Source organism: Dioscorea cayenensis, chromosome 9, assembly GCF_009730915.1.
Source record: "Dioscorea cayenensis subsp. rotundata cultivar TDr96_F1 chromosome 9, TDr96_F1_v2_PseudoChromosome.rev07_lg8_w22 25.fasta, whole genome shotgun sequence".
Classification (NCBI taxonomy): Eukaryota; Viridiplantae; Streptophyta; class Magnoliopsida; order Dioscoreales; family Dioscoreaceae; genus Dioscorea; species Dioscorea cayenensis.
Window position 1 is genome coordinate 7824499 of NC_052479.1, and position 11228 is coordinate 7835726.

The following is an 11228-nucleotide window of genomic DNA, read 5'->3' on the forward strand; positions in this document are numbered from 1 at the left end:
CACAAAACCATTGTAAAAATTGCAAAAAAGAAGTTTATATAATCTGTAGAGAGTGTATTACTATAGATAAACAACTTCATATAAATTGACATATAAATAGTTAATGAAAGTATTGTTGCGTATAAACAACTTTGTAAAAGTTGATACTACAAGTCACTGCTTTACTAGAATTTCTGTAAGTTAATACATTGATGGTCAATGCTTAACAAAAATAGGCACTGGAGGTTAGTGCTTTACAAAATTTTCTACAAGCCAATTCAGGAAAGACAGTGTTGTATAGACATAGGCATTGCATAACAATGCTTTACAAAAAAATGATGCCACTAAAATTTCATCTTGAAGTTATACTTCACAAAACAAAAAAAATAAAAATAAAAGGAGCCGCAAGCATCTGTGTTACTTAAAGGGGTTTTTTGTAAACATCTGATGCACCAGCAGGGGTTCCAACTCCTGGGGGCACCCAAACTTTTCTCTTTTTGTCAGCATTGCCTGGTCTTTTACCATCCCTGCATTTCACTTGAGACTTTCCCACAGAAGCATTGCCTAGTCTACTGGATGATGACTTCGTAGGATTTCTAATAGCACTGAAAGCCTAAAATACAAGTAAATTCAGTCATTTTGTTTTGCTTATCTAACATAATTGAAGACCTTTAACTTCACAAGTGAATTCAATAATGTGTTATTATTATCCAACAGAATTTTGTTATGCTTCTCCAGCAACAATGAAGACCGTAAATTTACTCCCATATATTTACTAAAATCATATGAATAACTTCAAGCACTAACCTGGGTTGCAGGAACCTGGTTTACTTGTTCATCACTTGCTACAATCCCTCTTTGATTTCCCACTAATTTTGAAGTTGTCACATGTGTTATGGTTATCGGGATTGGTAAAAACTGCAATTCAAAAGGGAATGATGCAGTCATCATCCTCAAGAAAAGGGAATGATGCAATCACCAAAAATTTATTAGTATCAATCCTCACATGCTGAGTTGACATTCTTAAGTCATTTGACTGAGAGAAATTCATATCACTATTAGGAAAGAATTCACTTTGTTCAGGAATGGTTTGTATATTTTGGTAGGAAAGAAGTCAACATAAGTTATTGACATGAACAACCTAAACTAAAAATCAAAATGTGTGAAGTAAATACCTATGGCACATGATGGTGTGATGGTTGTTTGTTTGCTGCAGTCCCTTCAACAAGTGGGTAGAGTGTTGGGGTTCCTTTGTTTCCCTAATAGGCATGAGCATATAATTAAATTAAATTCACCATGAACTATTCCTAGACATATATAGCTAACACCAAAAACTAAATGTGCATACCTTCTGCACTCCATGGAATCTTTTGTTATGCCCCACTGCACCGCATATGCCACATCTCATCTTCACTCTTTTTTGGTTTACCGTTCCATTGTTGAACCCACTATTTTCACCCAGCTCTTTCCTCCTCATCATGGTTTTCCTGCCCTTCCTTTTGTTTACCGCCTGTGGTGAGATGATTGGACCTTGGCCACTCTTATGCCCTTCCTCTTGATGCAAATATTCAAACCAAACAAATAGTACAACTTGTACTGGTGATGCAAAGATCTATACATGTATAATGAAAATCACATACTAGTGCCTGCCTCATAGAGAAAACAAAGCAATGGGCAAGAACATCCACACAAACTAACTTGCCCATCCATAAAAATAAAAAACTAGCAAATTAACATTGGTGGCAGGACATATATATTTAACAAAATAAAGTCATTTAATCTATATTACTAGCAAATTAATCATGCAATTACAAATTAAGTTCAACTAAATCAAGTTCAGTCAATATAAATAAAATCATTCAATCAACTTGGATTTAAACCTTTCAATGTGGAGTCTCTAAATAGCCTTTTTCAACTAGATCTTTCTTCCACATTCAGGTTATTAATTGATAATGGAAACCACAAGGAGATTACATACCAAGAGGCTATTTAATACAACTACAGCTGCATCCACACATATGTCTAAAAGTCTATCATCAGTGATACAATTTACTTCGATCAAATTAAAAACAGATAGCAATAATTAAAAACGCATGGCAAACCCAAATCCAAAGACCTCAGGAGAAAGAACACTCCTTACATGATTAATTAAGAGAGGTTAAAGCTTTGTAATCAAAAATCTTATTTTGCACATATTTTAACTCTAGATCTATGTATTCAAGGGGTTTTGTTGTACTGAACTTTGGTTCGTGTTTTCCAGAGTCAAGTGCAATGTTCTCTGTATTAAGGAGAAGAAGTTACTGAACCAGGACAGGCCTCTATCTCAATAGCAAAGTCAAACCGTGACTCTTATTTGAACTATAAACCTTGGTTCAAAATATCAAGCAAGGTACATATGTACTCCAGCATGTTTTGTTCAAGCCAATATTCAAACCAAACAAACAAGTTGCTACTGAACTTTCGTTATCTAGTTAACATTGATGGCAGGATATAAAAATTACACAATAAATAAAACCATCCAAATCAGTTCAGTTAATGAGTACACAAGAAAATTACATATCAAGCAAGTTAACCAGATAACTGAGTTATCTCAGATAACATTGCAAATTAAGCATCCACTAATTTAATAAGAATGATAAGAGCTATAAATTGCACGTGAACTCACAAATTAAATGGGAGACACTACACATGAGTAAAAAAATGGAAGCGAAATATTTTAAGAAAGATACAAGTGCATTCAAACAAGTGCAATATCTACTAATTTAATAAGAATGATAAGAGCTATTAGTTGCATGTGAACTCACAAATTAAATGGGGGACCAAATTAAATGGGGGACACTGCACATGAGTAAAAAAATAGAAGCAAAATATTTTAAGAAAGATACAAGTGCATTCAAACAAGTGCAATATCTACTAATTTAATAAGAATGATAAGAGAATTCAAATGACACATTAACTTAAAAATTAAATGGGGACCCATATGGTTCCCAGGCAAACACTACTCATGTGAAAAAAAAAGTGGAAGCCCTGCAAAAACTACTCATAATAAAGCTGCTACAATTGCATCCAAACAAGTTAAAACTAATTACTAAAACTATAATATTTACCAGATTTACAACCTCATCCATGCAACAGACGAGTAAAGACTAAAACCCTGCAAACCCTACAAACCCTACAAAACCCTACAAACCCTACCTTCGATTCATCTTCAATTTCAAACTTCACACAGCCAAATAGTTGCAGAATGACTTGGATTTCAAAGAAGAGCACTTACGGTGAAGTCAGGGGCTTCTTCTCCTTCGGACTGCATCTCCCGCTACATGACCCATCTTCACCAACGAGCTTTCTTCCGTTCAACTGGCGACCACTTGCAGGCGAACACAAGCTTCTCTTCCTCGACTTACGACCAAGATCAACACCGTCACCTCTTCTTCATCACTCTTCTCGTTTTCAAAACCAAACAATGAGGACTATATCCTTCTTTCGTTCTCAAGACTGTCTCCTTCTTTCATTCTCAAGACGAAAGGGGCTTTGCTGACGCGTGGCGAGCATTGTTCGACACGTGACTTTCTCCATGGCTGAAGTGGAATTACAGTGTTTTGACGTGGAAATTTATTATGACGTGGCAGACACACTTGGATTTCAAAGGCTGAGTCATGTGTAAAAACCGGCCTCCACATTAGCACATATGGGCCGGAATTATTTGGGTGGCCTGCCGGTGAAAGAGAATCATAGTTGGGTAACCGTTTTGATCTAAATCAAAGTTGGGATACCGAAAAATTACAAAGTCAAAGTTTGGGTACCTCCCAAAAAATTTACCATAAACTCATGGCATTAAAAAAAGGCTGACAGGAATGGTCTTGGGAATCAAAATTTATATAAAATCATATAACATGTATTATAAAATTAATATGAAGCGTCTTTATCTTGTATTTTTTCAAGACATCGCCAAATGATAAGGTCAAAATACAAAAGAACAATATATATATAAACACTAAATGAATGATCATTTTCATCGATAATGTCTTCTCATTGTAATCTCTTATATTATTTTCTATTTCTAAAAAAATTCAATTACTTTATATTTATAAAATATAAAAAATAAGTTTTCAGCTTGTCATCCTCAAAGTTCACTAATAAATTAAGAATATATATACTTTTGAAATTCTATTGTCAATGAAATTTAATTTTAAAAATAAAAATTAATATAGCAGGAGTGAAGTTAAAGAATTACAAGTGCACCGCTTATATGTTTGCCTTCTATTGAAGACTTGAAGTACATAAAAAAAATTAATTAAAAATAAAATATTCTTTGAATGCACCTTCAAAAGGAAATGGTTAGGCTGACAGGCAGGGTCTTTGGAATCAAAAGGTATTTTTTTCCACAATATTAATTAATTGTGGAAAAATACCTTGGAAAAAAATGACTCTGGATATCAATAATAAAGGGCTATAGAAAAACATGGTTTTGGCATTGTAATTTATTTTTTACAATAAGGAGGACGTCGTAATTAAAAAAAAAACTATGATAAACATAAGTAAAGAAAAAAAAACACTTTTGAATCTAATACATATATATATATACACACACATGGATATCAAAACTCAAGCAAATCAAATCATTTCAATACAGAAAAAACATTACAAACCATAAATTTAAATAATAGTAATAAAGTTTACTGTAAAATAACATGGTGATAGTTAACATCAAGGCATTGTAATACCAAATAATGGGTCAAGTTCACTCACCAAGTATTTTCTGTGACAACATATCGAAATATAAAATCAAAATGATTTTATAAACATTTGAGTAGTTATAATCATATGAACAATGGTTTTGTGCTCAATACCTGCAAAGATATCCTTTTTGTAATACCTTTCTCTTCAGGTTATCAGCTCTAAAATATCTTCTTGTTATCCCAATTTTTGTATGGAAACAATATCAATTTACCAAAAATCCTACAAATGGCACTAAACACTATGATGAACTTCTTGAATTAGAAAATAAAAATATTAAACACAACTATACATGTAAGTATAACACCCATCATCCAACACAAACTCAAGTCATAGGTTTGTTTCAGTTCAAGTTTATCAACTTCAAAAAAGACTGAAAATATGGGTCAAAATCTGCAAAACATTGGAATGTAAACCTTCATTAATTTTAAAAAAGAAATACTAATATTAGACACCTGTAAAAAATTAATATGTTATACTACCTGATGACTATATATTATTTATATTGTTTCCAGGTGTTCTAATAAATAACTAATTGCTGCAATTTTTGTTAAAGCTGAATAAGTTACACTATATCTTGTGTCAGTCATGCTCCATGGTTCAGAAGACTATTAAAAGAAAGTAAAGAAATTTTTTATTGATGACAAACCTGCAAAGAATCTTGCTTTCCATAAACTGAAGCAAACAAACAGACACAGGTGGCTGCCATTTATATAATTCTTGTGAAATCACTAGATTAAGTTTGAAATATTTTTACAATATATGCCACTAAAATATAAAAACTAACTACTTAGCATGAATGATTTTAACTATGATTTTACTGTGAATGCTTGAAAATTAATTTGGAAAGAAATGTCAACTATAAACTTTATTACACAAGACTCGAATTAAAATCTTCTAAACAGTTACCTTCATTAGCTTGCTCAAGCTGTTAATAGAATACTAGATCAATTTACTGCAACACTTGTTATCAATAACCAATTTACTCATCCTATCATCTGCCATAGTTGATTTTGTCATATACAGGCATGTGCTTCATTTAGGTTTGAGTCTTAATTTAAGTAGTCAAAGCTTATGAGCATTTCTTTTTTTAATTGCTTGAAGATATTTGTAACCTGAAACACCTACACAAAATCAGGATTAACAAAGAAATAATAAAAAGTTAATCTTGTTCTGATTACTAGTACATATCATTTTTCTTAAGAGATAAAAAAGCCATGGTAAAATCCATCCAAAGGAACTAGAGATTTTGCTGCAATTTTGTTAAAGCTGAATAAGTTACACTATATCTTGTGTCAGTCATGCTCCATGGTTCATAAGACCATTAAAAGAAAGTAAAGAAAATTTTTATTGATGACAAACCTGCAAAGAATCTTGTTTTCCATAAACTGAAGCAAACAAACAGACACACAGGATGCCATTTATAACTCATGTGAATTCACTAGATTAAGTTTGAAATATTTTTACAATGCCACTAAATTAATTTGGAAAGAAATGCCAACTATATTTTTAGGAAGCATAAGTTACATTAGCGCCCGGGCACGCACAGGGCCCAGCACATATCATGTCATGATACCTGCGAAACCGAAAAAACAACTCTACACTCAAGTATGTTGGTAAATGTAAATTAATTTTTGTTCTTTTTAATCAAAAGAATTAGTTTTGTTTTACCAGTATTAGTTGAGGCAGCAAAAGTAATATGTGATGAATAACTCACTGGCTTCATTACAAGATAACTGAAGAAGTCTACCTCAAGCAGCAGATGCCAACACAATGATATGATAGACAAAGCTTTCCTGAGTTTTCCTCCTACTCTCCTGCTTCTCCCCTCTTGCCATGGCAAGCGGGGGGCAAGACCCCCCTCCCCCCATTCTTAACTCCTCCCCCCCGACTTGGGCTCAAATCGCATCCAATGCAACTTCGACTCAGAACTCGTCTCCCCTTCACAATCCTCTGGTGCTCAACAAGCTTAAGGAAACCACCACATAATTTGTAAAAGTTGACAACGATACCCTGAACAGGGCTCGGTTGCGATTTCAGCACACGCTGTTTGGCAAATTCTTTGGAAAACCTCCGCTTTTTGATCAAGTGAAGTCCATCCTCTTGAAAAAATGGGAGAATCTTGGCGAAGTGTTGATTTCGGATCTCCCCAATGGCTTCTTACTCATCCGGTGTTCGACACAGTCTTGTCTTGAGCGACTCCTCTCTGACGGTCCCTGGACAATCAACGGTATCATCCTTCAACTATCTCCCTAGCGTCCATACTTCGAACCGGCTTTTACTAAACTCACAACTGCAGCGATCTGGGTCCAACTTCACAATCTCCCCATCAAATTCTGGAGTGGTGACACTCTGGAAACTATCACTGGTCACCTGGGCAATCTCTTAAAAATTGACGAGCTTACTACTTCGTTGACACGCACCAAGTATGCAAGGGTTTGCATTGAACTTGATCTTTCTAAACCACTGAGTAAAGGCTTCTGGCTTGGGGACGAGCTTCACCGAGTTTTCGTTGTGGTCCTCTATGAACGGCTTCCCACCTTCTGTTACTCCTGTGGAGTGGTTGGGCACGGTTCCAGCACCTGTACCCGATCTGCAGCAACCAGGAGTGTCCTCGCCTCTCCATCCTCTCGTGTTATGCGGGAACCGGAGGTCAGGTCGGGACAGTCTCTGATGGATGTTTGCGTCGGCACAAGTACTGCTACCCACCCATAACCGACTCCTATAACTGAGAACCTGGCTGACCCCTTGGCTAATGACCTGGCTTCGGATTACGGCCCGTGGTTGCTCGTTTCTCGCCGGCGTGGCTTTCCTCGTAACTGCGGCGGTGGTGCTCGCACCCCGGCTGTGGTTCAGGGTTCGGCAGCCGTTCCGAGGAATGAGAACAGGTCGGACCGCAGTTCCACTATTCACAATGCACGTGGCGGCTTACGAGGGGGCGCCAGCGGTTGGTCACTCGTTTCCCACACCACCTTTCACAACTCCCCATGCTTGACTGAGAATACTATCACTCCTGTCTCTGATCTCTCAGACCCTCCCGTTCCAGCTCCCGGTCCCTCTACTGTACCGCCTTTTGCTTCTCGGGAACCTGCACTGAGTCCTTCCAATGTCTCTCGGGACCCTGCTCTACACCCTTCCATTGTATCTCGGGACCCTGCCCCTCTTGATGACCCGTCACGTTCTGTCATTTCTGCACACCCTTCTGAAAAGCACTCAACACTCATCCCGCCTGGCACGGTTTAGGCTCACTAGTGCCAAAAACTGTGACAAATAAAGGGATGATGTGTTTGTCACGATTTTTGGCACGGGCGAGCCTAAACCGTGATAACAACCATGCCAAATTCATGAACTACATTTGGCATGGTTTTTGGCACGGGTGAGCTTAAACAATGCCAACAACCGTTGATGTGTTTTCCGGAAGTGCACGGGTCGCACACAAGTAATATAGTGGTACCCCGTGAGAGGTAGGGTTGTTGAACCTCAGGGACTTGGCTAAAAATACTTGCTCAACACTGATCTCTAGTGAATAATGAATTGGTGATTTTAATTCAAAGAAAAGGGAAAAAATAAGTAAAAGAAAAATGGGACAGATGAAGATAATAGGCAACTGGGTAGAGTGCCAACAACAAGAGAAAAATGCCCCGGGATGTTTCCTAAGCACTTAGTGATGCTCACTCGCTCTCATGGTTTACCACGGACATTCCTAGGTTCTAGTGTGTGCTCAAAAGTAATATTGCAACTAAGGCTCTTAAATACGTCAAGTTTTGCAAAGATAACTATGGATTCATGCTCACCAAGTCATGCCATTGCCTAGGGCAACAACAGCTGTAATAATCCACCATCAAGTTTTACCTAAGCAACTACATAAATCAAGCACATCAAGTTTTGCAATACAAGATTTAACACAAGAACCAAAAGAACTCCATAAATCAAGAAGAGTACAAGTGTTTAAAGCATACAAAGTGACAAAGTTCCCTCCCCGGGCCACCGTGGCGGCTAGCCCCTCATGGGTGGATACAACATGGAGGAGATAACACTAGATCTAAAGAAAAAAGATATGACTCCCTTCTCTTTGAGATTTGCCTCCAATGTCGAGCTATGTGTGCTAGCACCACTTCCCTTGTGCCTTTGATTCGCTCCTTGATGCCTTAGAAGTGTGGATAAGCTTGATCTTCACTCTCATCAATGTCCTCCGGTGGAGAAGAAGATCCCCGAACAAAGATGTTTTTGAAACCCTAAAAACTGGAGTTAAAAAGAGAGATTCAGGCTCGACACGGTCGGCTCACGAGCGTGTCCAGACAGCATCATGTCCGGGAAGAACTGAGTGAAAAGACGTGCCCCTGCCTAGAAGAATCAGTTAGAAGGGACACGTTCGTGTCTTGACCATGCAATGGTGTGACATGAGCGTGTCAGGAGCACCCAACGCGTGTCGCCTATTCTTAAATAAAATTGCCTTCGGCCTGGTTTTTTCAATGGCATGGACACAATCGTGTCCTGATCGTGTCAAGCTTGAGAACACCCTTCTACAAAGATTTCATATTTGATCAACATTAGGCTGAGATATTCAGTGGCATGACACGAGCATGTCCAGCCCATGTTCAGCTTGAGTACTTGAACTCTTTTTAAGTATTCTCTCATTTTATTCCCATTTTCACTCCAAATTGCATCGAGCCCCCCTATTCCTGCACATATAACAAAAATACCCATAATAGCACTGCTCATGCATAAAAGTAAACTTGAGAACAAGGAAAATGATAGATTTAGGGCATGAAAACATATATACAAAGTGCACTCATCAACCGTGCCAAATGACATGAACTACATTTGGCACGGTTTTTGGCATGGTTAAGGCTTGACCGTGTCAAAAACATGACAAATAAAGGGATGGTGTGTTTGTCACGGTAAAGCCTTAAGTGTGCTAAAAACCGTGCCAAATACCATGAACTATGTTTGGCACAGTTATTGGAACGCATAAGGCTTGACAGTGCCAAAAACCGTGACAAATAAAGGGATGGTGTGTTTGTCACAATTTTTAGCACAGAACCCCTAAACCGTGCCAAAAACCGTGCCAAATGCCATGAACTGATTTTGCAAAGTTTTTGGCAAGCTTAAGGCTTGACCATGCCAAAAACTGTGACAAATAATGGGATGATGTGTTTGTTACGGTTTTAGGCATGGTCAAGCCTCAAAAACCGTGCCAAATGCTATAAACTCATTTGGCATAGTTTTTGGCACGCTTAAGCCTTTACCTTGCCAAAAACCGTGACAAAGAAAGGATAGTTATGTTTGTCATGTTTTTTGGCACGGTATTGGCACGGGTTTTTTGTCTAAATTTTAGACGAAAACATAAATGATGCTAAATATCGTGACAAAATTATCACGATTTAGTAACTGTGCCAAATACCGTGACACTTTGTCACTGTCTTTTGGGTTTGGTGCCAAATTTCGTGATAAATTTGGCACGGAATAAAATCGTGACAAATAAATCATGCCATGCCAAATGAATGCTAGAATGCTGGAGTTGTAGATAACCATCAATTGAGAACTATTGAAATAGACTCTTTTTTTCTTATTTGGTAGAACTCTCAATGATTCTTCCAGAAAAATGGTTATTAGACAAGCTATTGTACATTTACAATGAGGGAGAAAGATGTTCAAAATTAGAGGGACCAATCTTCTTTTCTCATTTGAGGATCTCACATTGATTATAATTTATGTTACAGAGGTCCAATAGGTAATGAAAATTAAAATACAAATAAAAATAAAATACTTCTCTAAGGAATTAGAAAGGAGTCCTCCTTGCTGCTTTAACAGTACCCTAACTATAATAAGGATAGGATGATGAAGGAACTAATGTAGCTAGTGAAAGATCGATGGGCCCTATATGTATATGTTGATGTTTGTACAAGTACTAGTCCCTTATATTTTTGGGGTGTTTCTCATACTGAAGATATCAACCACAATGCTGTGGTGATTAGTTGCTATACGAATAAACTTGAGAATATGGGGAATTTTGCATTGACTCCCATTGTCTACCACTAGATGATGGAGGATATTCCCAAGATGGCCATGAAAGTGAAAGACATTATGGTGAAACCAACCCCACAAAGGCTACGCATGGGTTATTTTGCCTTGGGGCATACCATCTACAACAATTCACTATAGTATGATTGTGATATCTATAAAATAGGCACCTTTATCTATTATTGGAATTAAGGAAATTTAGAGACTAAAAATGTTGGACCTCTTGGTGTTGATGGACCTGGAGCTTTGTATATAATAAGATCATATGAGGCGGAAGCTAACTCTATAACTCAAAAATGGGAAAAACAATTCTTGAAGCAAATTTAGACTTAAAATAATAAGGTAAAAGTCTAGACCAACCTTGCCATAAATTATTGCCATAAATTCCGCATTATGTAATGGTCGTCTTACTGTAGCTAGCTCACCAACTAAGGTTATTGCCATTTGGAGATATTGCGGGCTATTCAATATTGTTTTTCTTTAAATGT

General features: G+C 37.1%; 1 protein-coding gene and 1 long non-coding RNA gene across 2 annotated transcripts; both read right to left on the reverse strand.

The window, feature by feature from the left end:
- Positions 1-234: 234 nt before the first annotated feature.
- LOC120268224 lies at positions 235-961 on the reverse strand. Its single transcript, XM_039275661.1, has 2 exons — positions 787-961; positions 235-592 (listed from the first exon to the last, which is right to left on the reverse strand). The coding sequence occupies exons 1-2, from the start codon at positions 928-930 to the stop codon at positions 401-403; spliced, it is 336 nt and encodes a 111-aa protein (XP_039131595.1). The 5' UTR covers positions 931-961; the 3' UTR covers positions 235-400.
- Positions 962-6136: 5175 nt separating this feature from the next.
- On the reverse strand, positions 6137-6513 carry LOC120269255. The gene is made up of 2 exons (XR_005539114.1): positions 6388-6513; positions 6137-6292 (listed from the first exon to the last, which is right to left on the reverse strand). It is a non-coding gene; the product is annotated as an uncharacterized LOC120269255 (long non-coding RNA).
- Positions 6514-11228: the final 4715 nt, after the last annotated feature.